The following is a 24,289-nucleotide window of genomic DNA, read 5'->3' on the forward strand; positions in this document are numbered from 1 at the left end:
CTGAGTTTGGGATTTCATTTTTGTGACCGGCAAAATCCAAACCTAGCAATTTATTATATGGGCGGGTTTGGGTCATACCCTAATGGATCGGGTACTTAACCCGTTGACAGCCCTAACCCTACAAGGGAAAAATTTCAATTAGATACCCACCTTTTGCCTGATACTTCAACGAGTCTCATATTTCTAAAGTGTTCACGTTATATGGGGAGCGGTCACCAGCCACCCATCTTGGCATTTCTCTAGATGGGCATGGTCTCTATCTCTAGAAATGTTGAGATGGGTGGCTGTCAGCGGCGTTTCATAAAAAAATGTCCGCTTTCTTAAAACAGTGTTTCATGATTCAACATTTCACTCAAACTGTAAAATAGTGACTTAAAAGCTAATTTGATGGTTAAGATCCGTATAAAATATCATTTATAACTCTTGTTCTAAAAATTGTGTGTTTTACCTGTTTTTAATGTGATAAGGGTAGTTCAATAAAATTTAAATATACATAATTCACAGTTAACCAGTTGATCAAACTAAGGTCTCTACTTGACAGTTCCAGTGAAAAGTTAGGCCCTGAAAGTATTTTCAGAAAACATGAGCCCTTTTTGGAATATTAGGAAATACAAGGAAGTCCAAACGCAAATTCTCCAAGGCAGGATAGAAAATAGAAGCCAGACGGTATCTTGTGGGATTCTACCCACTCTTGATTCCTCTGTTGGGAACGTGGCACGCTTTCCCAACGACCACAAATCCGCAGCGACCATCGTCATAAAGGTCTGAGGGTGAAGCCTGAGTTTGCTTCCTTTTGGTTTTGTTGTGTAGCCAATGGCGTCAAGGTCTGCCATTTCTCTTTTCCATCCCCACCTCCCTCAGCTACCCTCAAAGAAGACCACCCATCTTGCGTTCTCATCTTCTTCACCTGTTCCACACTCTAACAGGTATGAGGTATTCCCCGCCTCTCTCCAATTGGTAGTTCCTCCTTTTTTTTCTCATGGTTGTCATTTATTCCGGTGTCTAAATTTCCATGGTGTTCTGTTATACAGCCACACATGGCATTATTTTGTTGCCTATTCCAATATGACAGGGTTTAGGACCATGTTTTCTGCGGATTTTGATTTTAACAGTTCAATTGCAACTGTTTCTTTTTGGAGAATTTAATGGATGATGTAACTTTTGCAATTTGACTGAATTGGGTGTTTGATTTTCCAAGAGTTTGGTGTTAGCGTGTACATTTGGTACAGTTTATTGCAAATTGTCAATGTACTACCTGTTTTAAGCGATATAAGATGTGAAAATTTATAATGCTTCCAGGTTTAGCATTTGTTTTTCTCTTCTTTTTTTTCCCATTTTTCACTTGTTTATAGAAGGATATTGGGAAGTTATGGTTGGGGATGCTCTGTGGTATTCATCAAGATTTTATTGTTTCCTGTGGAATTGTGAAGACTTGTTTGGCTTGGGTGTCCTTGATAAGTCCAAGCTTTTGTAATTTCCTAGTCTTCATTTTATGTTATCACAGGGAAAAGGCCCTAAATGTATATTGATTATAGCATAATCTCATACTGACAACAAAATTTTTTGAGGGCTGTTGCATTTTTTTATTTGGATAAAACACAACTAATCATCAAACAGATAAGTGATCAAATTGGTGACAATGAGTCCTGTGCGAGTTGCTTCTTAGCTAGCTCCCGGTCACCAAACTTTAAGTATTAACAATTCATGTGAGTGGTGGAAAGTGTTACATGTGTGCATGTCTGCTTGTGCATGTGCATGTGCATGTGTTTGTGGCGGGGATTTATCTAAAGTAGCCATAAAAGAATCCTTCTTGATGGAGATTGTTGGCAAAAAGTTTGGATGGGACAACTTCACTAAAATCCTAATGCACTGATATGCAAATTAAAAAGGGCTTGTACAGATTTGTACTACAGATTTGTACTGTGATTTCTGCCAATTCTAAAAGTTTTGCTTGAGCATAAAAGGTCATGGGGTTTTCAGCAATGCTGGAAATCTTGCACAAATTTTGGATGAGATTGCATCCAGAAGAACAAATATTTGGAACAACACTAAATGGAGGTACTTATGAGATTTGTTGACAAGCGAATCTGAGTAAAAACTTGATAGAATATTAAAAAGAATTTGTTCAATCAATCATTAAAGAAAATGTACCAATAAATGCCAAATCGAGTAGAAAACAGGACAATTGTGACTTGTGAGTGCAGCAGTCAACTTGTAAACTCTCAAGATCCATGAATAATTGAAGAATGGACAAGAAACAAGGTAGTTCAATGACTTATTGAACACTTGGGCTATGTAGCATAATTAGTCAAAGGTAAAGGGAAAACAGAAATGCTCAGACTATGTGTAAGTGTCGAGGATCTTGCTACTTGGAGTAGTTGTCCATAAGCTAGGTGGTTGATTCAAAAGTCAGGCAGGTTCCCAATGGTTGAGAAATGTCAATTCAAATCCAATACAAATGGCCTTATATTAAAATTAAAAGCTATATTGGCCTCTAACATAACATAATTGTACAGTGGACTTCTTAAATGAACCGGATGCAGTTGAAGCTAATCTGCTCCTATACTTAACTTGAATTAGGTGGACAGCGTACAATTTAATTTTCCACCCAATTCATGATGGACATGAACATTGAAGTATTGTTGCAGCGCTACAATATTTGAAGACCTTTACTAGAAGAAATTGTAATGAAACTAGAGCCTTCAATCAAGAACACAAGTGTCCACCAAAGATCCAAGCGAACGAGCACAACAAGTGTTTACTAAGGACACACCAACAAAGCCCACAAAAGAGCATACACAAGAAGGCTAAAAAATATAAAATAAATATTTTATTCAATCCACAAATGCAAGAAGCAATGGTTACAATGTGAGGGGATCACCCCTATTTATATACAAAAGTGGACACAAGAGCGAGACTCAAATAGAGTCGTTGGAACGAGTCTAGTGGCTCTATTTATAGTCGTTGGACTAGCTTCAACGGTTATCAAACTAGTCAACAATGTGTTGACTAGTTTGAGTCTAGTTCAAATAGAATTAGACAAAAAATAAAAATAAAAGAATAGGAAAATATATATATATATATGTATGTATATAATATATATGTATATATATGTATATATATATATATATATATAATACATGTATAAAATATATATATATATATATATATGCTTTTAACACTCCCCATCAAACTTACGATACCATGACCGAAAGTTTGCCTAAGAGGAAGTGAAATTTGGGAGTAGCGAGATGTTTGGTGAAGAAATTTGCTAACTGATATTTTGATGTAACATAAGGCAGATCAATAGTCGCATACATTCTCCTCTTGTACGTAGTGACAATCCATTTCTATATGTTTTGTTCGTTTATGAAATGTACGGTTGTTGACAATGTAAATCACACTCTTGTTATCACAACACATGCATGAGACTTTGGTCACTTCAACTCCCATATCGACCAACAATCTTCTGAGTCAGACCACCTCTATCATTATGGTAGCTAGGGATCGATATTCAGTTTAAATTGACGAAAGTGAGACCTTCTGTAGCTTCTTGCATCACCATGAAATTTCACCTAAGAAATCATAAAAAACCGTGGTTGAGTGTCTGTTATTGGGATCACCTCCCCAGTCAACATCAGTGTAAGAAATTAAATGTAATGTTAATGAAACAGGCAGAAAGAGGCCTCAAGAAAAAGAGGTCTTAATATATCTAATAATACGCAAAACTGCTCTCATGTGAACAAAAGTGAGAACATGATGAAATTGACTAGTTGTGTATAATATGTGTTATATCAGATCTAGTAATTGAGATGTAAGAGAGTGCTCAAATAATTTGTCTTTAAGGAGTAGGATCTTCAAGAGGTTCTCCATTATCAATTCGCATCTTAGTATTGATAACCTCAGGGGTATCAACTCTCTTATCATCTGTGATTCCAGACTTGAAGACAATGTCAAAAGCAAATTTAGACTAAGATAATAAATACCCTCTAAGAGAGTAGGCAACTTCAATTCCTAAAAAGTATCTTAATAAATCCAAATCAGTCATTTCAAAATAGTTTTTGAGAAGTTTTTTAATATTTTCAACTCTTTGTTTGTCTCTTCTAGTGATCATCATGTCATCCACATATAGGAGAAGAATAATAATACCTGCATCGGAAATCTTAACAAACAAGGCAGTGTTAGTCAAACAAGTTTTGAAGCCAATATCAAACATAACTTTATTAAACCTGTTATACCAAGCTTTTTGTACTTGTTTAAGACCATAAAGAGCTTTATCTAAATGAAGAGCTTTACCCTTGGGGCCCAACGAGCCAATGTGAAGCGGGCCGAGTCCGGCCCTTCTCGGCCTGGCCCAATCTTAAAATGCATAAATGCTTGACTGAAATTAAGGGTTCGTGAGAGAATAGCAAGTTCCTATGTAACTAATTCCCAGTTAGTGCAACTAATTAGGTAAATAGTAATAATTAACAAATAGCAAGTTCTCATGCAACTAATTAGGTAAATAATAATAGTCATCCAAGTTACTATATAATAGTTAATTTTTAAAAAATTTATATTATTAAAAAAATTAATAAATAACTCAGGCCTATCCGGTAGCCCGTGGGCCTGCCTGAGCCCGGCCCACGTATATAACGGGTCGGGTTTCGGCCTGGTACTGGCCCAAACCTGGCCCATGGCAGGCCAGGTCGGCTTGGCCCATCGGGCTGCCCGGCCAGTTGCCTACCCCTAGTTTCAAGTATGCTTTTCTAGGGGTGCTTCTTAAGCTTGCATTTATTGGCTTTGACCTACTACTAATTGTAAACCTTCATGTTAAAAGATAATTGTATCTGACGATTAACTGGAATTGCTTAAAATTAAAGGCATGTTGGGGTTGTGATGGCTGAATCCAACTATGTAAGTCTTATAATCTACATAAATATTTAAATTCTAAATATGTGTGATCCTTGTTTATATATGCATACTCTTGTTATATTCATTGCCCTTTCTTCCGACATGAGGCGGTTTATAAGTATGCATGTAATATTTTGGTCTAGAAACAGCTAGAACATAATCATCTTCATTCTTCGAAATACGCCTCTTTAACTTATTTTTCTCTATACTTAACTCCTCAATAGTGTTAACAATAGATGAAACTTTACCTCTATGTAGGAGAGCCAATTTGGTTGTTATCTTCGGGGTAATGCCACTTAGGCTCAAGAAGAGCCAACTCTTCCCAAAGTTCGGACAACTCATTGTAATATTCTCTAATACTTTTTGTCACTTTGAGTCATAATACGAATTTTGTCTTGCAAATTTCACACATGTGGAGTATCCTTAAGGGAATACATATTCTTAAGGTATTCTCAAGCCTTATTGGCATGTTAAATTTTGTGAGGTTACAACATTTTTTTAATATTGATGCTATTAATTAGCCAAAACATAATCTTGGCATGCCCCATTCTCCATTCTTTTCATTTTTACCATCCGTAAGAGATACTTCTCTCTCGCTATCTACCTTAGTGATGATTAGTTTCGGTTCTAGATCGGAACCATCCGCTACTCCCCACGACCCCTTTCCCCAAATATGGTGCTTCATAATTGAAATCCACATTACATAATTTGTATCATTAAATTTCATGGGCATGATGGTGACATTTTCATTGTCATCCATTCTTACAAAGAGTGAGAGAGAAAGGAATAAAGAGAAGGTGAGAGAAAAGATGAGATGAGAAAAAAAAGAAATGTAGGAGAGAAACAAAAGCACGATCACTGCTCCACGAACTTTGAATAGAATCAACTAGCACTCAAACCGACGAACCACTCTTTTCTCCAAATACGCAAGCATACAAACACTTGAATCACCAAACACCAAGAGACTTTTTCTTTCTCCAACGAGCATGGAAAACAAGGCAATTAATCTCCAAAGGTCCAAGAGCAACGAGGCTCTGATACCATATAATGAAAAAAAACCTTCAATCAAGAACACAAGTGTCCACCAAAGATCCAAGTGGACAAGCACAACAAGTGGCTACTACTAAGGACACACCAACAAAGCCCACAAAAGAGCATACACAATAAGGCTCAAAAGTATAAAATGAATATTTTATTCAATCCACAAAGAAGCATTGGTTACAATGTGAGGGGATCACCCCTATTTATATACAAAAGAGGACACAAGAGAAAAACTCAAATAGAGGCTCTATTTGTAGTCGTTGGAGCTAGTCCAACGGCTCTATTTGTAGTTGTTGGACTAGCTCCAACATCTATCATCAAACTAGTCAACAATGTGTTGACTAGTTTGAGTCTAATTCAAATTGAACTAGACAAAAAATAAAAATAAAAGAATAGAAAAATATATATAAATACATATATACTATATGTATACATATATATATAATACATGTACATACATCATATGTATAAATATATATATACACTTCTAACAGAAATATCATATATGAATGCCTCGTCAGTCAGTTCATTTATATCTAAGGTCTCTGACATAACATAATTGTACAGTGAACTTCTTAAATGAACCGGATGCAGTTGAAGCTAATCTGCTCCCTATACTTAACTTGAATTGGGTGAACAGCATACAATTTTCTGCCCAATTCATGATGGACATGAACATTGAAGTATTGTTGCAGCGCTGCAATATTTGAAGACCTTTACTAGAATATATATCACATATGAATGCCTCATCAGTCAGTTCATTTTTATCTAAGGTAAAAACATCTTGTAATGAAAAATACTTTCTTAAAAGTTAGCTGATGAGGATCTCATCTAGAAAATTCTCTAGGAGGATCTTTATTTAGTTCTACATGGCATGAGATCCAACTACCAAATGGACAATTATGGATATCATGTCTTTGTGAAGTTGTCTATGAAGATACAATATGCATACAAGCATAAATACTTTATAAAAGAAGTGTACGAAGACACTCTCACAACACTTGAACAAAATACGCAAAAAGCGTAAAAATAATAAACATGCAATAATGCATGTGTTTCATAAAAAAGAGCAAATGCTTGAGACTCTCAAGCTTAAGAATTACAAGGGGGAACACCCCTATTTATACAAGAGCCAAGAGGTGCAAAAGGGGGGCTCCAAAGGAGTCGTTGGGGAGCCCCCAACGGTCACATTTGTGACCGTTGGGGGCCCCCCAACGACTCTATTGGGGGACCCCCAATGCACCTTTAATAAAAAGTAAAAATAAAAATGAAAAAATAAAAAGAATTACAAAAGAAAAATACAACATATTCCAAATGGAATATGCGCAATATTACAATAATACCCTTTTGGATAAGAAATTAAAAAAGTATATAAATATATATATTTATATATATAGAGATACATATACATATAATATATTATATGTATATGTATTTCTAAGTATATAAATATATATATATTTATATTTACAACAAGGATTTTTGGAGATACATTTTAACACCCCCCATCAAACTTACGGTGCGATAACCGCAAGTTTGTCAAGAAGGAAATGAAATCTAGGCGAACATAGAGCTTTTGTGAAGAAGTCCGCAAGTTGATACTCAGACGTCACGTATGGTAGATCAATGACCTTCTTCAAGTATTCTTCTCTGACATAATGGCAGTCCATCTCTATATGCTTTGTTCGCCTGGAAAAGTGTGGTTCTTGGCAATATAAATTGCACTTTTATTGTCACAGCATAGCTTTGTTGGTTCTCTGATAAACACTCCCATATCTTCCAAAAGGCGTCGAATCCATACAATTTCCATGGTGGTAGATGCCATGGCTCTATATTCGGCTTCAGTGGATGATAGAGAGACCTTCTGTTGCTTCTTACATCGCCATAAGATCAAAGACTCACCTAAGAAAACACAAAAGCCAGTGGTGGAGTGACGGTTACTAGGGTCACCTCCCCAATCTAAGTCAGTATAAGCAAGTAATTTCAATTCAGAAGAAGAAGATAGAAATACTCCCTTATTCACAGTACCCTTCAAATATCTGATGATGCGAAGCACAACACTCATATGAACGGTTGTAGGAGCATGCTGAAACTGACTGGCGATGTGTATAGCATGTGAAAAATCAGGTCGAGTAATGCTAAGATACATTAAAGAACCTACCAACTGCCTGTAAGGAGTAGGATCGGTTAGAGGAACATCGTCGTCAATCTTTATTTTTGCTCCCACAACTTCAGGAGTTTCGCATACTTTGTCATCAGAAATTCCTGATCTGTCAATAATCTCGCAAGCAAGTTTAGACTGTGATAGAAAATAACCACGTTGCGAATAGGCAACCTCAATTCCAAGAAAATATGTCAGAAAATCCAAGTCTTACATCTCAAATTTTGAAGTCAAGACAGACTTAATACCCTTGACCCCTTGAACATCATCACCTGTAATTAACATGTCATCAACATAGAGTAATAATATCACAATCCCTGCATTAGATTTTCTAGTAAATAGAGCAGTGTCAGTATAACATGAGGAGAAACCATTTTCCAGCATTACACTAGTAAATCTGTCATATCAGGCTTTGGGGGCCTGTTTCAAACCATAGAGGGCCTTTCGAAGACGAAGAACTTTATTTTTAGGGATCTCCATGCCTGGTGGAGCATCCATATATACTTATTTGTTAAGATCACCATTTAAAAAAACATTTTTCACATCCATTTGAAAGATATTCCAATTTTTAATAGATGCAATAGTAATAAGATATCTGACTGTAACCATTCGGGCTACAAGAGCAAAAGTTTCTTCATAATCAATTTCATACTCTTTCCCATACCCTTTCACAACTAAGCGAGCTTTATACCTTTCCAAGGATCCGTCGCTCTTAGTTTTAACCTTAAAAACCCATCGACAACCTATAGTTTTCTTTCCTATGGGTAGAGTTTGGAAATCCCAAGTTTCAGCCCTTTTAAGGGCATTAAGTTCATTTTGCATAGCTTCTTGTCATTCTATACATTTTTTAGCTTCTTCAAAATTCCTTGGTTCAAAATAAGAGTGAATGACACTAAGACAAGCCCTATACCGGGGTGAGAAAGAATCAAAAGAAACAAAACGAGTTGGAGGTCTCCTATTCCTTTCAGATCTTCGGTGATCGAGGGTAGGAACAAGCTCACTATATTGGTCCATAGCACTTCTAAAGGTGTCTTGATTTCTACGGAAGTAGGTTATGGGATCACTTGAAATTCTACTTTCTTGTTCATTGAGTGAGTTATGTTCACCAACATCACCATCATTTTCCTCATCATGGTTTGATGATACATCATCATCACTAGGTATATCATCATTGCTAGACAATAAGTTAAAAAGGAATGAATAATCAAAATTTTCTTGTTGAGGAACATTTTTTTCAAAGCCACTTTCATTTTCTAAAAAAGTTACATTTCTAGAGACATATAACTTATCATCTCGAAGATCATAACAACGAAACCCTTTCTGAGTTTCGGAATATCCAAGAAAGGCACAAGGGATAGCTTTGGGAGAGAGTTTGTCATTCTTATCCGTAAGAATAAAACACTTACACCCAAAAACACGTAACCTACTATAATCAGGTTCAATCTTATATAAAATCTCAAAAGGGGATATTTTTCCTAATATTCTAGATGGTAACCGATTAATCAGATAAACAGAAGCAAGAGCTGCTTCTGCTCAAAAGTTTTTAGGAATGTTTTGGGAAATAAGAAGGGTCCTAGTGGTCTCAATGATGTGCCTATGTTTTTTTTCGGCCAACCCATTTTGTTGAGGAGTTTTAGGACAAGACCTTTGGTGAACAATTCCATGATCCTCAAGATATACTTTAAATTGATTGAAAAGATATTCCCCTCCAGAATCACTTCTAAATATCTTTATATTACTGTTGAATTGATTTTTGATCATTGAATGAAAGGTTTTAAAACACGAAAAAACTTCATGTTTGAACTTAAGGAAATAAATCCACGAATATCTGGAAAAATCATCCACAAAAATGACATAATAAGAAAAGCCTTCTTTTGAAGCAACAGGTGTGGGTCCCCAAACATCCGAATGAACAATTTCAAAAGTTTTAGAAGAGAACATAGTTCTTTGATCAAAAGGTAAACTTTGCATCTTTCCGAGAATACAATCATTACAAGAAAAAGAACTTTTACATAGGTCTTTTGCAAAATGTAAATAAGACAACTTAGTGATATTAGGATGACCAAGTCTCTTGTGCCATACATTTATATATTTGTTTTGGGCCACATTACAAAAAGATTTTGGAACTTGAAGAGATTCCATATAGTATAAGTCTTCTTTTCTAAAGCCTTCCCTAATCAATTTCCCGGACCGGCGATCCTGTATAAAACATTTATCACAAGAGAATTTAATATCACAACCATGGTCCGAGAGTTGAGAAACAGCGAGAAGGTTTAAGTTTAGTTTAGGTATAAATCTAATTTTTGGAATAAAAAAATCTTGAGTTTCAAAATTACCTATTCCTTTAATTTCAAGGGAGGTTTCATTCGCAGTGGAAACAAAAGAGGGAGAAACATTTTTTGAGTAATAGGAAAGTGAAAACATGTTTGGGGACATATGAAAAGATGCACCGGAGTCCAAAAGCCAAGTGACTTTACCTGGAAAAGATGAAATAGACACGGCGGCACCGGAGGTAGCTCCTTTGAGGAGAGGTTGAAGGGCTTCCACTATTTGATTTAAAGAGAGTGACCCACTTGATGATGCCTCATCCTTTTGTGGTACACCGGTGGTAGCCATAGCGAGAAGTTTTTTCCATTTGGGACATATGGGTTTGATATGTCCGGGTTCTTTACAAAAATGACAAATAACTTTGCTATAGTGCCTTTTTCCTCTTTGGCCACCATTCTCACCTTGATTTTGTGGTTTAAAATGAGGGGGACGATAGGTTTTAACATTGTTCCCGGGTCTTGATACGGCATTGACCTCATTGCTTTCTTCATGATTACAAGGAACCACAAGAACACTTGATCCTTGTTTACATAAACTCATACGAGTCTCCTCACCACTTAATTTGGTGAGTACATCTTCAAGAGAGGGAGGAGTAAATGAGGATAGAAGAGAAGACCTTATTTGCTCAAATTCGGGCCTTAGCCCATTCAAAAAATTGAAGAATCGATCTTCTTCAAGTTGCTTGTGGCGTAGTTCAATTGCCTCTCCACTCCATTTTGGTTCAAGCATGGCAAGCTCATCCCAAATTGAGAAGAGATCGGCAAAATATTCTCTAATAGTCATTTCACCTTGAGTGAGAGAGAGAGCCTTCTTTTGAAGATAATACTTATGAGATAGATCCCTCGATGTATACATTTTCTCAAGATAATGCCAAGCTTCCGATGCTTTTTTAAACTTAATGATGTTGGCATTAATCTTAGTCTCAACGGATGAAAAAAACCAAGAAAGAATCTTGAAATTCTTTATTTCCCATTCATCGTGCTTCTTAGAGTACTCTTCAAGAGCTTTAACCCTTTCTTCTCCTTCAAGAATCTTGATTTCACTTCCGTTTACCACCGTTATCTTGGGTTCCGGTTCCGGAATTGTACCTTGCACATAACCCCATAGCCCCTTTCCTTTTATGTGAGCCTCCATGTTTCCGGCCCAAATATGATAATTGGATCCATTTAATTTGAAGCCAAGAGTAAAATGAGACTCTTTTTCGCCCATTATGAAGTAAAGAGAAAGGGAGAAATGGCGTACCAATACCAAATTTCAAATGCAAGTTTGAGCAAGATCCTTCTAAAATATTTGAGAAGCAAGATCCACCACTCCAACCTTCAAAAATCCGAAGGCACGCTTTTCGAGGCACTTGAAAAGAAGAGAATCTCACAATCCTCTATCACCAACCTTGCTCTGATACCATGTGAAGTTGTCTATGAAGAGACAATATGCATACAAGCATAAATACTTTATAAAAGAAGTGTACGAAGACACTCTCACAACACTTGAACAAAATACGCAAAAAGCGTAAAAATAATAAACATGCAATAATGCATGTGTTTCATAAAAAAGAGCAAATGCTTGCGACTCTCAAGCTTAAGAATTACAAGGGGGAACACCCCTATTTATACAAGAGCCAAGAGGTGCAAAAGGGGGGCTCCAAAGGAGTCGTTGGGGAGCCCCCAACGGTCACATTTGTGACCGTTGGGGGCCCCCCAACGACTCTATTGGGGGACCCCCAATGCACCTTTAATAAAAAGTAAAAATAAAAATGAAAAAATAAAAAGAATTACAAAAGGAAAATAAAAAGAAAAATACAACATATTCCAAATGGAATATGCGCAAGATTACAATAATACCCTTTTTGGATAAGAAATTAAAAAAGTATATAAATATATATATTTATATATATATAGATACATATACATATAATATATTATATGTATATGTATTTCTAAGTATATAAATATATATATTTATATTTACAACAAGGATTTTTGGAGATACATTTTAACAGTCTTCATTAAAACAGGCCTGGTTCTGTGTTATATATTAAAATGCAGATGAATAGCAATTCAGTTACTGGCACAAGAGTTATGTGCCACATGTTATATCCTGAAAATAAATGTGCTCTTGCCATAGGAAGTTCTCTAAAGGCCACATAGAAGTGAGAAGCAAATATTTTGGAAAATAGAAATATTTTGGCTTACATGGAAAGTGAGAAAATCATTTCAGGAACGTAAATTAGGAAATGATGGCTAGGCAAACTGTGGCTTACACAAAAATGTGTGCTAACATATTTGTACAAGTTTATGGATACATATACCAACATAAGGTTAGCAAGCAAGTGCCCTTGGAAAATGCATAAAGGTGTGGTTGTGTAGCATCAATTTTGTGATGGGCCATACATTTACACAGGGCAAAACATTCTGACCATAAAAGTCGGTTTTGAAGCGCACTACATTGTGTTCTATGGTGCTTGAAAGTATGGGGACATAGAATACATGCTGATGTGCATGTATAAAGTGTTTAAACTTTAAACCTATGTCACATGGATACGGTTGTGGATATGGGGATACAGCCATTTTTATAAAATTTCCAGTATGACTTGTATATAAACAGATACAGAACAGTAGTCAAAATGGGGTATCTGTGTGACATGGCTTTAAACCCATTAGATGTCTGAAATAGTATTGAGTTATCGAGAAGATAGTGCATATACTTACACAAAAAAATATACACAGGGTGAAGCTTTCTACTTGTAAGGGAAAATATAATACTTTCTTCATTTTAATACTTTTAAGTGCTCAAGTGTACAATTGATAAGAAAGGTAGGATAGGAAAGTTAGTAAACAAGTGGTTGCAGGAAATACTTCATCAAATAGAAAGTTGTAATGGCAAGGCATAGATATGCACATAAAGCATGCCAGATATACAACAGGGAATCAAAAGGTCAATATAATTTGATTATATGACTAGTATGGCACACAAACTAGTGTGCTGGTTTATGTTCAAAGTTTCAAACCAATGTTTAAAAACTCACCGAGTCAACTCGGTGACTCGGCCATTCACTTGGTCAAAAAATTGACCAGGTTTTCCACAAGACTCAACCAAGTCAGCTGAGCTTTTATATGACTTGGCTTTGACCCAGTTGGGTTAACTTATGACTCAGCCGATTCATATGTATATGTACAATATTTATGTATTTATTTATGTATGAGTTTACAATGTATATATTTTGCATAATATATATGTTTGTATACTTATGTAACTGTATATCATATATATTTTATATAATTACCTATATATCTATTTGATTCAATACATTTAAAAGTTATCATGACCTGCTGGGTCACCGAGTTAACTCACCCCCTCACTAGTCAGGCACTGCCAAGTCGAGTCGCGAGTCACTGGGTTTGAAAACATTGGCTCAAACATCTATAGCATATTGAATGTGTAGGCAAGGAAGAAAGCATAAAGTATTTAAGAATGTACTTGGAAAAGACAAAATACCTACATGGCATTGTCATTTCTAGCACTTTGTTGGTTAGAATATTGAATGTGTTGCTTGTACTTCCTATTGGAGCATGTGGGTTCATAAGTGACAGTCTTTCCATTTTAGCATTTAAACTTTTGATCATTCATGTTCCTGAGTTGGTCATGATGCATCAATCCTTTATATCTTTTTTTTTTGTGGTTTTTGCCATGTTACTATCAAACATTTTGGCTTCTTGAAATCCATAAAACTAAACATATCTTGGTGGCCATAGGTCAGAGCTGTCTTTTTATGCCGGAATGCATCTTATCCCACACCCTAAAAAGGTACCACTATTTTCTTTCCTTCCTTTTCCTTTTGGAGATTGATCAAGCCTTAAGCATTTTTTAAATTATGATACTCCACAAAAAACAACCTGTCTGTGACATTCTAGCTGTATTTTTATTTAAACAAGTTCTACATTTTTTCCATTGCTGTTATCTATAAATATGGTATATGTAATACTAACATGTTATTTAATGGTAAGGTGTGGATTTTGTGACTGTTACATGTGTGCACTGTATACGTTGGCATTATGCATGGGAAACAATTTATTGATGTGTTAAGACATAGAACTGCAATTTATATGGAGAAAGGCATCATCCTTGTCAAAGTGAGTGGATGATTTGCTGTTTTCAGAGTTTTGTGTGCAGTGATGGAACATCGACTTACTGAATTACAGCGTGTAAGGTAGTTAGGGCTGATAAACTAACCTAGATGCTTGTGAACAATCAGGTCCTCATTCATGTTCCAGTATGCTGGAGCTTGGATTTTAGCTTACTGGCAGAGCTCAAGGCTGAAGTTTGCGTTAGTAAAGGAGCAGAGCTCAGGAAACTCCCTACTCATCTTTTCTTGGTGCTTTATGCTCAGTTGATGCACATACCTATAGATACACACAAATATGCACATATCAACACGAATTGTGTTCTAGTATGGTTGAGCTTGGATTTTAGCTTACTGACAGAGCTGAAGCCGGAGTTCCAATCTTGCTTTGGTAAGCGAGCCGAACTCAAGCAAAACCCTTTCATCTTTAGTAGGGTTAAAACTTGACTGATATGACACATAACGCATACAAATTCTCATTCATACTTGCATAAACTTATGAACTATGTTTTGTGTTTATAGGCATGTATATGTGAGCGTGTGTGTTGCTTGAAATTGTTTCAAGTAATTAATATGAATTTTCCTTTCTAATTAGTTCAATTTGTTCAAAATTTACAAGATGCAGAAATAAACTGCTTTTTATTCTGCAGTTACTTTTATTATTTCTGCACTGTATGTTTCATATTGTTTAGATTGAGACCCATAAATTGGTAAAAACAAGGAACATGTGGGCACCCTCAGATCAGAATTTCAAGAAAAGTGCTTTAAGAAATACCCCTATTAAAAAGGAAAAGAATTCCTCAGAAACAGATGTAAGAAACTTAACAAAAACTTGAATACAAGAAATTCAATAGACGGGTTTCAGTTGATTTCTCCCATGCTTAAACAAGGGTTTGCCAAGAGAAAAAAATAGTTAGCATAAAAAATGGAAAACTGTTCACATTTTGAATACAAAATTTTCATAATATTGAGGTAACAATTGATGCCAATGCATAATCAATTAATGGATAAGCATAAAAAATTTCCTGATAGCCAATGTCATGCAATAGGTTCACATTTAGAAAACATACCATCATCATGTCTCTAATGTCACAAGAATTGAAATGCTTAAATAGAAAATGACAGCATTAACATCACTAGTTTTTGTGCCACAACAAACTTTTCCCCTGAAAGAAGCAGTAAGAGCTTGCTCATGGATAACATAAGTTATTGGATGTATCTAGAATCTATTAGTAATTGGTTTTCATTGCTTATCATTTCACTATATCTACCAAAATAAAGCGAGTTGTTTCTAAGCTGGTTTAATGTCTTCTCCTAAAATTTTTACTGAATATTGTATATTGGAAGCTATGCTTATCCATGAAAAGGCAGAGTTATTGCTTTGTTTTTTTTTGGCATTTTGTGACTTGCTTCATATATAAAGGTTGAGAAAGGTGGAGAAGATGCTGTCTTTGTGAGCAGCTACAATGGAGGAGTGCTTGCCATTGCTGATGGTGTTTCTGGGTGAGAATTTCCATTAAAATGAATGACTTTGCTAGCACCAAGTCTGGTATAATATTTTAGTGCCTCATACCATTTCTTTCTCTTTCTCTTCTTTTTGTTCTTATCAATTCACATGTTCAATAGGTGGGCTGAGCGAGACATAAATCCTGCACTTTTTCCTCAAGAATTAATGGCTAACATTTCATGTTTTCTTGGGAATGAAGAGGTGAATATTAATAATTTACAATTTTGTCTGTCATTTTGAACTCTAAAATGAGTATAAATCATTTTTGGCCCATATTCCATTCATGATCTTCATGATAACTTGCTAAAATATTCTTAAAAGTTGTTGCATGTGTAACTTCGTAGTCATATAGACACATTTGCAATGCCCTGGATCTTTTTCAAGATCTTGTGATTGCAAATCACAATCACAGCACTTTGTGGTTGTGATTCTCACAGGAGAATGCTCCTCCTTGAAACTTGAGAAGGTTGGTCACAAAACTGATCCCATGATCAACTTTCTCAAGTGTGATGACTCATCCCACCTGTGACCAAAGCAAACATGCCTTAGATATGAATAGTTCACTATCAATGCATCCTATAGGAGTAAAATTTAGTATTTTTTGTATTTGTCCATATTTCCAAAGTGGATTTGTCATAGATATCTATATATTAATTAAAATTTGCTACTAGATATAATACTATAATATCTACTAAAAAGGAATAGATATATGTGTCATCAACAAATTAGGTGGACCACATGGATGTGTTTATCTGGTTCATTTGATGCAAAGCATGCTCTGGATGGGGTTATTACGTTGTAATATCTTATTCTACTAATGTTGTGATCTTGGTGAAATGTGGGTAGTCATCTTACTCTTTCTTCATGAATGGCACACACACACACATACACACTTTCATATTATTTTATTCTACTATTGAAATGTCAAAATTGCTCAATGCTAAGCATGTATATTACTGAATGGCCTATGGTAATCTTATTTATGTCTGATCAATGAGATATTCATCAGACTGATAAGAACTCATGGATAGTTTTATAGCAGTCACATGCACAACTATCTACAGTGTCAAGTAATATCCATGTTTTGTATATGTGGTGTTTCTCTCAAAGCATATGATGTGTGTCTAATACCCTGGTATCTACATTACCAAAATAATATCCACATTTTTGCATATGTGTGTGTGTGTGTGTGTGTCTGTGTGGAGGTGGGTTGGGTGGTTGTTAATGAGTTGACCAAAATACTTTTGCCCCTAACCAATTCAGGAAACCATGGTGGTTCCTTACGTCAGTTACTTGACAGAGGCACATTTGTTGGTTATGCTTTGGGAATGTAAGGAATCTTTTAGTATGCAACTTTTGTGAATTACTGAAATGTCCTTGGTGATGGCAATTGGTGTGATACACCACCTTATAATTGAAAAATTTTTAGGTAGAAAGGTTCTTTGCTAAATTGTTACTCTCCTAAATGTGGAAAATTTGACGATATCACCTATTTGAAAATATCATGGACATATCATGTGATTATCATTATATCTTCATGAATGTTTTAATTATTGTTTTGAAATTTTCTGGAATTTAAATACAATTCCCTTTCTTATTTACTTTGTGTGCATTTTAACAATTTTTCCTTTTATTTTATTTTGAAAAATCATCAAAATTTATTTTTCCTAGTGATTTTCTTGATATTTATAAACAATGAAATTTCCTTTAAAATGTATGTGTATGCTTGAGGAGTTTGCATCTTAGCTGTTCAAATATATATGTTGTCTCATGTCTTAATGATTATTAAAAATTTTGTATCCATGTCCTATCTTCAGATCACATCTATATAAGTCTATGAGACAGCTATCAATCCACTGCCAGCCCTTGTTTCTTTGACCACTTGTAAATACTCTGATTTTTGCCAGGCCAAGTTTTTCTTTCATGTTCAAAAGTGGCTGGTGTTACTTGCCTCCCATCATCTTTTGTCCATCTCCTGGCTAAAACCATTCTAAAGAGCATGAAAGAAGCATCTGTTACTTTTGCCATCATTTCACCTATATGTTGGTGCACAAGAGGTATCCATGACCTTTTGGCCATCTCATAGCTGGAAATGGAATAATGATGAAAAACTGAAAACAAAAAAGGATCTTAGTCTGCTTTCTTTAACCATGAAGTTTGTTTAGCAAAACCCTGGGGCAACCGATTGGGGTGTGTGTGCCACACACACACACACACACACACACACACACACACACACAGAGTTGTAGTCATGACTCACCTCAATCTTTTTATCAGGCAGTCTTAATCTGATTTAAAAGGTCACAACTTTTTTGGATATTTGAGATCATCTCTCTCTCATGGAGAAGACTTGAAGAGAGATGGAGAACTACTCATTTTGTTGGAGCGGATTATTTCACTCAGTTATAGAGATGGTTGCTGAACTTTGTTTAATGATGGTTATGGTTGTTCTTGATTCTCAGTTGATTGAACACGCTATGCTGTTATATTCAAGAAGAAAAGCAGCCCTGGACAGGTTTTGTGTTTTTGCAGTTCTCGTGTTAACATTCCTACTCATTAATCAAGATCAAAGTGTTATGTGAACAAGATCTGCCCTATTTAGTCTATCCATGTCTTTTTAGAATTCGCAGCATTGAAATCTAGTTTTTCCATGATGGTTTTCCATTAAAACTGCATGTCACTTGGAATTTCCGCTAAAAACATGGCATATTTGCAAACAAAATCCAGTGTACTACTCACAGTGGCTTCAACCAAAACATGGTAAGTCAGATTGGAATGCAGTGGCTATGATTGCTTTTTTTATTTTCATTTATTTTTAGAAAGTTCATTTATGCCCACCCATTGTACACATGCCAAGCATTTTTCAGTCTTCATAGGGGTTTTGTTGGTGCATTTAACATTAGCTTTGGCCTTGGTTATTTTTCCAAATATTATTGATCCTTTCTTTTTTCTTGTTCTCGTGGCACTATGTACAGTTATTGAATTGTTCATTTTATTAGGTTACTAGATTGGTTATTAATATAGCTAATATGTTTTTAACGTGTAATAGGTCAATAATGATCCCAAGCTTCTTCTGCAAAAAGCACATGCTGCTACACTAGCTACAGGTTCTGCTACCATGTAAGTTCTACTTATATGGCTTTAAAACTTTATATGATGCGTCAAAAGTATGAAGCTTCACCTGTATGCTCAATAGATAGGAGTAATAAACTAACCAAACAAGCTGAACTTCCCCTATTGAAGCCCCACTCACTGAGGCTCATTGCTTCATCCGGAACTCACTATGAGCTTGAGTTGAGCCCAAGTTGGCTTCTTATTATAAAATTTGATGACTTTTTTGTTTTTGTTATATTTAGAGGTTTTAAAGAAATAATACCTTAAGGAGATTTCAACACCTGACTTCTTGTGTATAGTTGCAGAACACACATCAAGTGTGGTTCCCTAAAGATTATGAGCTTGTAAAGCTGGCTAGTATTCTGCTTGATGAGCTTGTTTTATGAAATAAAGTGAGCTAGAAATGAGCCAAAAGAAGCTATGTCATGAATGACTTGGCTTGTTTACCGACCTCTTTCATTAGGTATTTAGACACAGGTTTCCTTCATGCTGGTATGATGAGACAGATGATATTTTGTGTAACGACCCCAACTAACCCTCGTAAAAATAGTATTTTTTCTTTTAAAAACAATTGCAGAAACTATCCCAAAGATTCGGGGCCTCACAGATTTAATACACCAAACCACAAACCAGTCTGTGTATTGAATCAACGAAGAATAAATCAAACTTTATTAATTCAATAAATAATGTCAAATAGACCAAGAGACCAAAATCGTCTATATAAAAAAGGAGCCATTTGTTAGAGAACCAGAAACCAGTAACACAAGCCTCGCAGTCTCCAACCAGCAAGTCAGGACATCACTGAGCATCCGATCCTGGAAAACAGTTTTAAGAAAACGAGTAAGAACCAAAGTCCTTTATACGAATTCCTCTAAAAATCCAAACAGTAAAGAAAATAGCATAAACTAAATTCATGCATAAAGTTCAAAGGAATATCACAACAACAATTTATCACAATCAACTTATCATTCAAGCATTTAAACAAGATATCATGCAGTAACAAATATCATGCAAAACAGAATAAGCATGAATGCAAGAACTAATGTTGAACAGTAAATATGCATGAGTCAATGCACATGCATGAATAACTTATTAAGTTATTATCAGAGTTGTTTTTGTATGCATGTTCCTATTAAATGCACACAAATTTAATTTTCATTTTTTCTTAAACTCACGGATACTCAAAACATGCACAAATTTTCAAAGTCCAAGTTAGGTTCCTAGTTGTAGCTTAAGACACAATTTGTATTTTATTACTGGGTTCAACACTTGTTCCCCGACCGATATCAGGAATCAACACCATCTATCAGAACATTAGAAATCAACATCTAATGTCGGGACATCAAGGAAATCAACATCCACGGACGCCACTTTCTTGGTATACTGATAACTACAGTTGAGTCAACAACACCACCTACAGGAAAAGTGATCGAATCTCCTTAAAACCATGGCCGATAGGTGAACCATCATATCAGGTTTAGGGGCACAATCACACTAGGAGTTTTAGTATCCTCACGGTCTCTTAATACCGCCATCCAAGATTCTTACACTGTGGAAGGGATATCAAGGAAGAGATTAATTACACTGTTTGGTTTTTTTTACCTTTTTAAATAATTTCAAATTATTTACATAAGAACCGTTTTGCAAAACCAATTTCGAGCCCTGGCTCGCACAATTTAATAGGGCAATTAATTTTGAAAAACTATTAAATTTTCAAAAATAAATTTTGCAAATCATAAATAAAACTAACAATAATTGGAGCAACCCTTAGAATTTTTTTTTGTTTTGGAAGTTTTGAGAGGAAGAAATGTATGGATCACCACATATGTTTAAATATATTCATGCTTATAGGTATTCTTTGGTGCGGATGTGCATACGGTATCAATGCATAGGTTCATGTTGTTTTGATTCAATCTGACCTTATAGATGTATTCAAGATAGTCAATTTGTTAAAGATCAACCCTTGGATGATCATGTTTTTCTGACAAAGAAATATCCTTTTTAAGTCATGAAGATTTGGTACATTTAAGTCATGAAGATTTGGTATATCAAATTTGATGGGACCAATTACAACATGTGGGCCACCACGGTAAAAAAAATCCTAGTGAGAAAGGAAGTGTGGCACTTTGTTGATGGTTCCACTATGGAACCTCAACCTATTCTTGTGAAAGTTGGTATGGGATAAAAATAAAGAAGAAACCCTTAAAGAGAATGAGAGACAAAAGTCTCTCTTAGACTACAAAGAAAACCTATAAGTCATGGGAAGTAGGTCATACTAAAGTGCACTATTCATGGGGAGCATGTGTAAGGAACCATGTGAGAACGTCTTGGAGTTTGAAAAAACCGTTCAGGTATGATTTTCATCAAACAAACATATACCTAAAGAGATGTCTCTCACAAATGAGAGTTGCATGATAAGATTCATAATTATAAACAAGGTGATAAAGGTGTTATAGAGTATTATGGAACTCTCAAAAGACTTTGAGAGCAAATTGCCAAATTGGAGCCTATTTAGGACACACCCAATGATGCTCATCTAAGAAAAAATCAAATCCTAGAAGATAATTTTTTTCAATTCATGAAGGGTCAGCATTTCTCATTGTAATAAAGATGGGCCTCCACCCCTTCATGAGGTTTTGGCTGAAGTTTGTATGGAAGAAATGAGATTTAAGACCATGTCCGAGCCTAAAGAATCCAAAGACAATGTGTTGCCGTTTCAAGACCCGGTGCCAACACTAATACTTATAAGCCTCCTCACTTCACCAAATCCAATTACAAGAGATAACATAATGATGACGGAAGGAAGAAAATTGTATGCTATAATTGTAAATATCGAGGCACATTAAGCCTTATTGCCCCAAATTTAAAGGAAGCGATGATCGAAGAGTGGCAAGCATAGATGCATCACATGAGAATAAGAGTGGAACCAATGAAGATTTCAAAGTCATTGAATCCATTGGTTTCATGTCATTATCCCAACTAGTGGAGGCCCTACAACTTCTCAAAGGTTCATCTTCTTCCAGCACAGGTGCCAGAGTCACTGTATCCTGGACTCAAGATCCTGCACTAAACATGTAAAATTGGAACTTTCCATTTTTTCTAGCTTTTTTCTTTTTCCTACTACAAGGGTAGGATTTGAACTTGAGACTTTCATCAACATAGTGTTAGTGAATATCATGTTGACTCTGTAATGATATAGTGGTAAGTCATCCTAGGACTTAAACATTCTTCTGAAAATTCCCCATCCCAATACATGCCAAAATATGATCCTTAAGAACTTGTAATATGTTGAGTTTCTGATTCCTTATGTGGATTTTTGAGATTTCTGTGCAAATTGTTTGAACAGAATTATTGCTATGCTGGAAGGAAATGGGATTCTCAGGATTGCAAATGTTGGAGATTGTGGCCTCAAACTCATACGAAAAGGTTATCCAGAGAAAAAAAATAATAGCCTTTTTTTCTGAGTGATTTAATTTTTCATGTGTACTAACTTGGTTATCCACTTTTACATGTCTAGGGGAAGTGATCTTTTCAACGACTCCTCAAGAGCATTATTTTGATTGTCCATTTCAGTTGAGCTCTGAGGCTGGAGGACAAACTTATGAAGATGCCATGGTACACGTTTGCAGCCCTAGTTGTAAGCATTGATAAATTATGTATGCTTGATTATGATTCCATAAAATGGTGTGTGTTGTGAGATCGATATCATTCTCTTATGTTTCTACCATGTATTAGGAGAACAAAATTGCTATATTGCAGTAACACACCAATCTATTGACCATTTCAGTGGGCACTGAATGGTTAGTTTAGCTATCACTAGATCTTTTAGTTGTGTTGGATTAGTATCTTGTTGACATACATTAGGTAAACACTGTTTTGCGCTCATGTTATGTTTATCATTGCATATTTGAGTTTTATTTGTTACATGGATCACATGGTGTATGTACTGAGAGTATCACTATTGGTAACAGACTCATAGTAACCTTAACCTCACACATAAAACAGGTCAGTCATGTAGAAGTGATAGGAGACACAATCGTTTTGGGTTCGGATGGGCTTTTTGACAATGTTTTTGATCATGAAATTGTGTCGGTAATCTCTACATATAAAGATGTTTCAGAGACTGGTAATTTTCTACTTAAAAATTCTATTTCCTGAAATCTCAATGGTTCTAGTTATTTGCCCTGATAAATTTGTGTTTTTACTGTAGCAAAAGCTCTGGCCAACCTAGCTAACATGCATTCAAGAGATGTTAAATTTGATTCACCTTATTCTATGGAGGCCAGGAATCAGGTATTGTTCATAAGTACTCGACAATTTCAAGTGCTTGTGTTCTTTTCAGTTTCATTTTTTCTCACATCAGTAAAGCAATTGCTGAGTACCTATTTCTAGAGATTAAATGTTTGAATGCTCTATTTAATGCCAGAGATTGGCTTGAATGAAGAATTAGTCTACTGTCTTGGACTTGCTTAATACTTTCTTTCTTTTCTATAATTACTGACGATGTTCGTGTGATGTTTTTCTCATGTTAGTTTGTGCAATAAATTTACTTAATGCTACAAAAGTTATGACATATGTTGCAATCTCAATGCAGGGTTTTGATATTCCCATATGGGAGAAACTTCTAGGAAGGAAACTAACAGGCACTCTCTCTCTCTCTCTCTCTCTCTCTCTCTCTCTCTCTCTCTCTCTCTCTCTCTCTCTGTGCGTGTGTGTGCATGCATGCAATGACACATCGTTTCATGCATGAATATGGCTTTCTAAGTTTATCACACATTTCATTTGACAGGAGGTAAATTAGATGACATTACAGTCATTGTGGGCCACATTGTAAGCTCATAGTCATGGGCCACATTAGTCATGATTGCAAATGGGCAGCCTCTAAGGAGAGAGATTGATATGTCTATCAAAGTGTAACAAAGCTTAATGATGCATTTGAGGATGAGTGTCAAGTACTTCCCAATCTTATTGGTTGTTCAAATGATTCAATATCATGTATTTACCAAAGAAACTGATCTACTAAATCTAGGGGATATCTAGGCCTGGAAAAATTCAGCTCCTTGTTTTAATTCTCCATTGTAAATGACATGAACATGATTCAATTATAATATCATTCTTTTAAAAA

At 35.5% G+C, this 24,289-nt stretch overlaps 1 protein-coding gene across 3 annotated transcripts; it reads left to right on the forward strand.

Annotated features, from left to right (window-relative positions):
- Window positions 1–675: 675 nt before the first annotated feature.
- On the forward strand, window positions 676–24,289 carry PBCP (Protein phosphatase 2C family protein). 3 transcript variants are annotated; one of them, XM_090004121.1, is made up of 11 exons: window positions 676–926; window positions 14,176–14,227; window positions 15,967–16,046; window positions 16,170–16,251; window positions 19,100–19,170; window positions 22,511–22,590; window positions 22,682–22,779; window positions 23,170–23,290; window positions 23,375–23,457; window positions 23,759–23,807; window positions 23,954–24,289. In XM_090004121.1, exons 1-11 carry the CDS (start codon window positions 814–816, stop codon window positions 24,004–24,006), a joined length of 882 nt encoding a protein of 293 aa, XP_089860247.1. In that variant the 5' UTR covers window positions 676–813; the 3' UTR covers window positions 24,007–24,289. The 3 variants fall into 3 exon arrangements, with proteins under 3 accessions (XP_089860247.1, XP_089860249.1, XP_089860250.1); XM_090004124.1 differs by having other exon boundaries at window positions 730–933; XM_090004123.1 differs by lacking the exon at window positions 23,170–23,290 and having other exon boundaries at window positions 22,682–22,801; window positions 23,954–24,148.

The sequence above is a fragment of the Nuphar pumila genome, chromosome 4 (assembly GCF_984573655.1).
Source record: "Nuphar pumila chromosome 4, dmNupPumi1.hap1.1, whole genome shotgun sequence".
Classification (NCBI taxonomy): domain Eukaryota; kingdom Viridiplantae; phylum Streptophyta; class Magnoliopsida; order Nymphaeales; family Nymphaeaceae; genus Nuphar; species Nuphar pumila.

Bases quoted from the DNA above. Each gene is read 5' to 3' on its own strand.
- PBCP (XM_090004121.1), top strand. From the start codon at position 814: ATGGCGTCAAGGTCTGCCATTTCTCTTTTCCATCCCCACCTCCCTCAG. The intron at 22,780-23,169 runs GTACACGTTTGC...CACATAAAACAG, and splicing joins AAACTTATGAAGATGCCATG to GTCAGTCATGTAGAAGTGAT. The intron at 23,808-23,953 runs GCACTCTCTCTC...TTCATTTGACAG, and splicing joins TCTAGGAAGGAAACTAACAG to GAGGTAAATTAGATGACATT.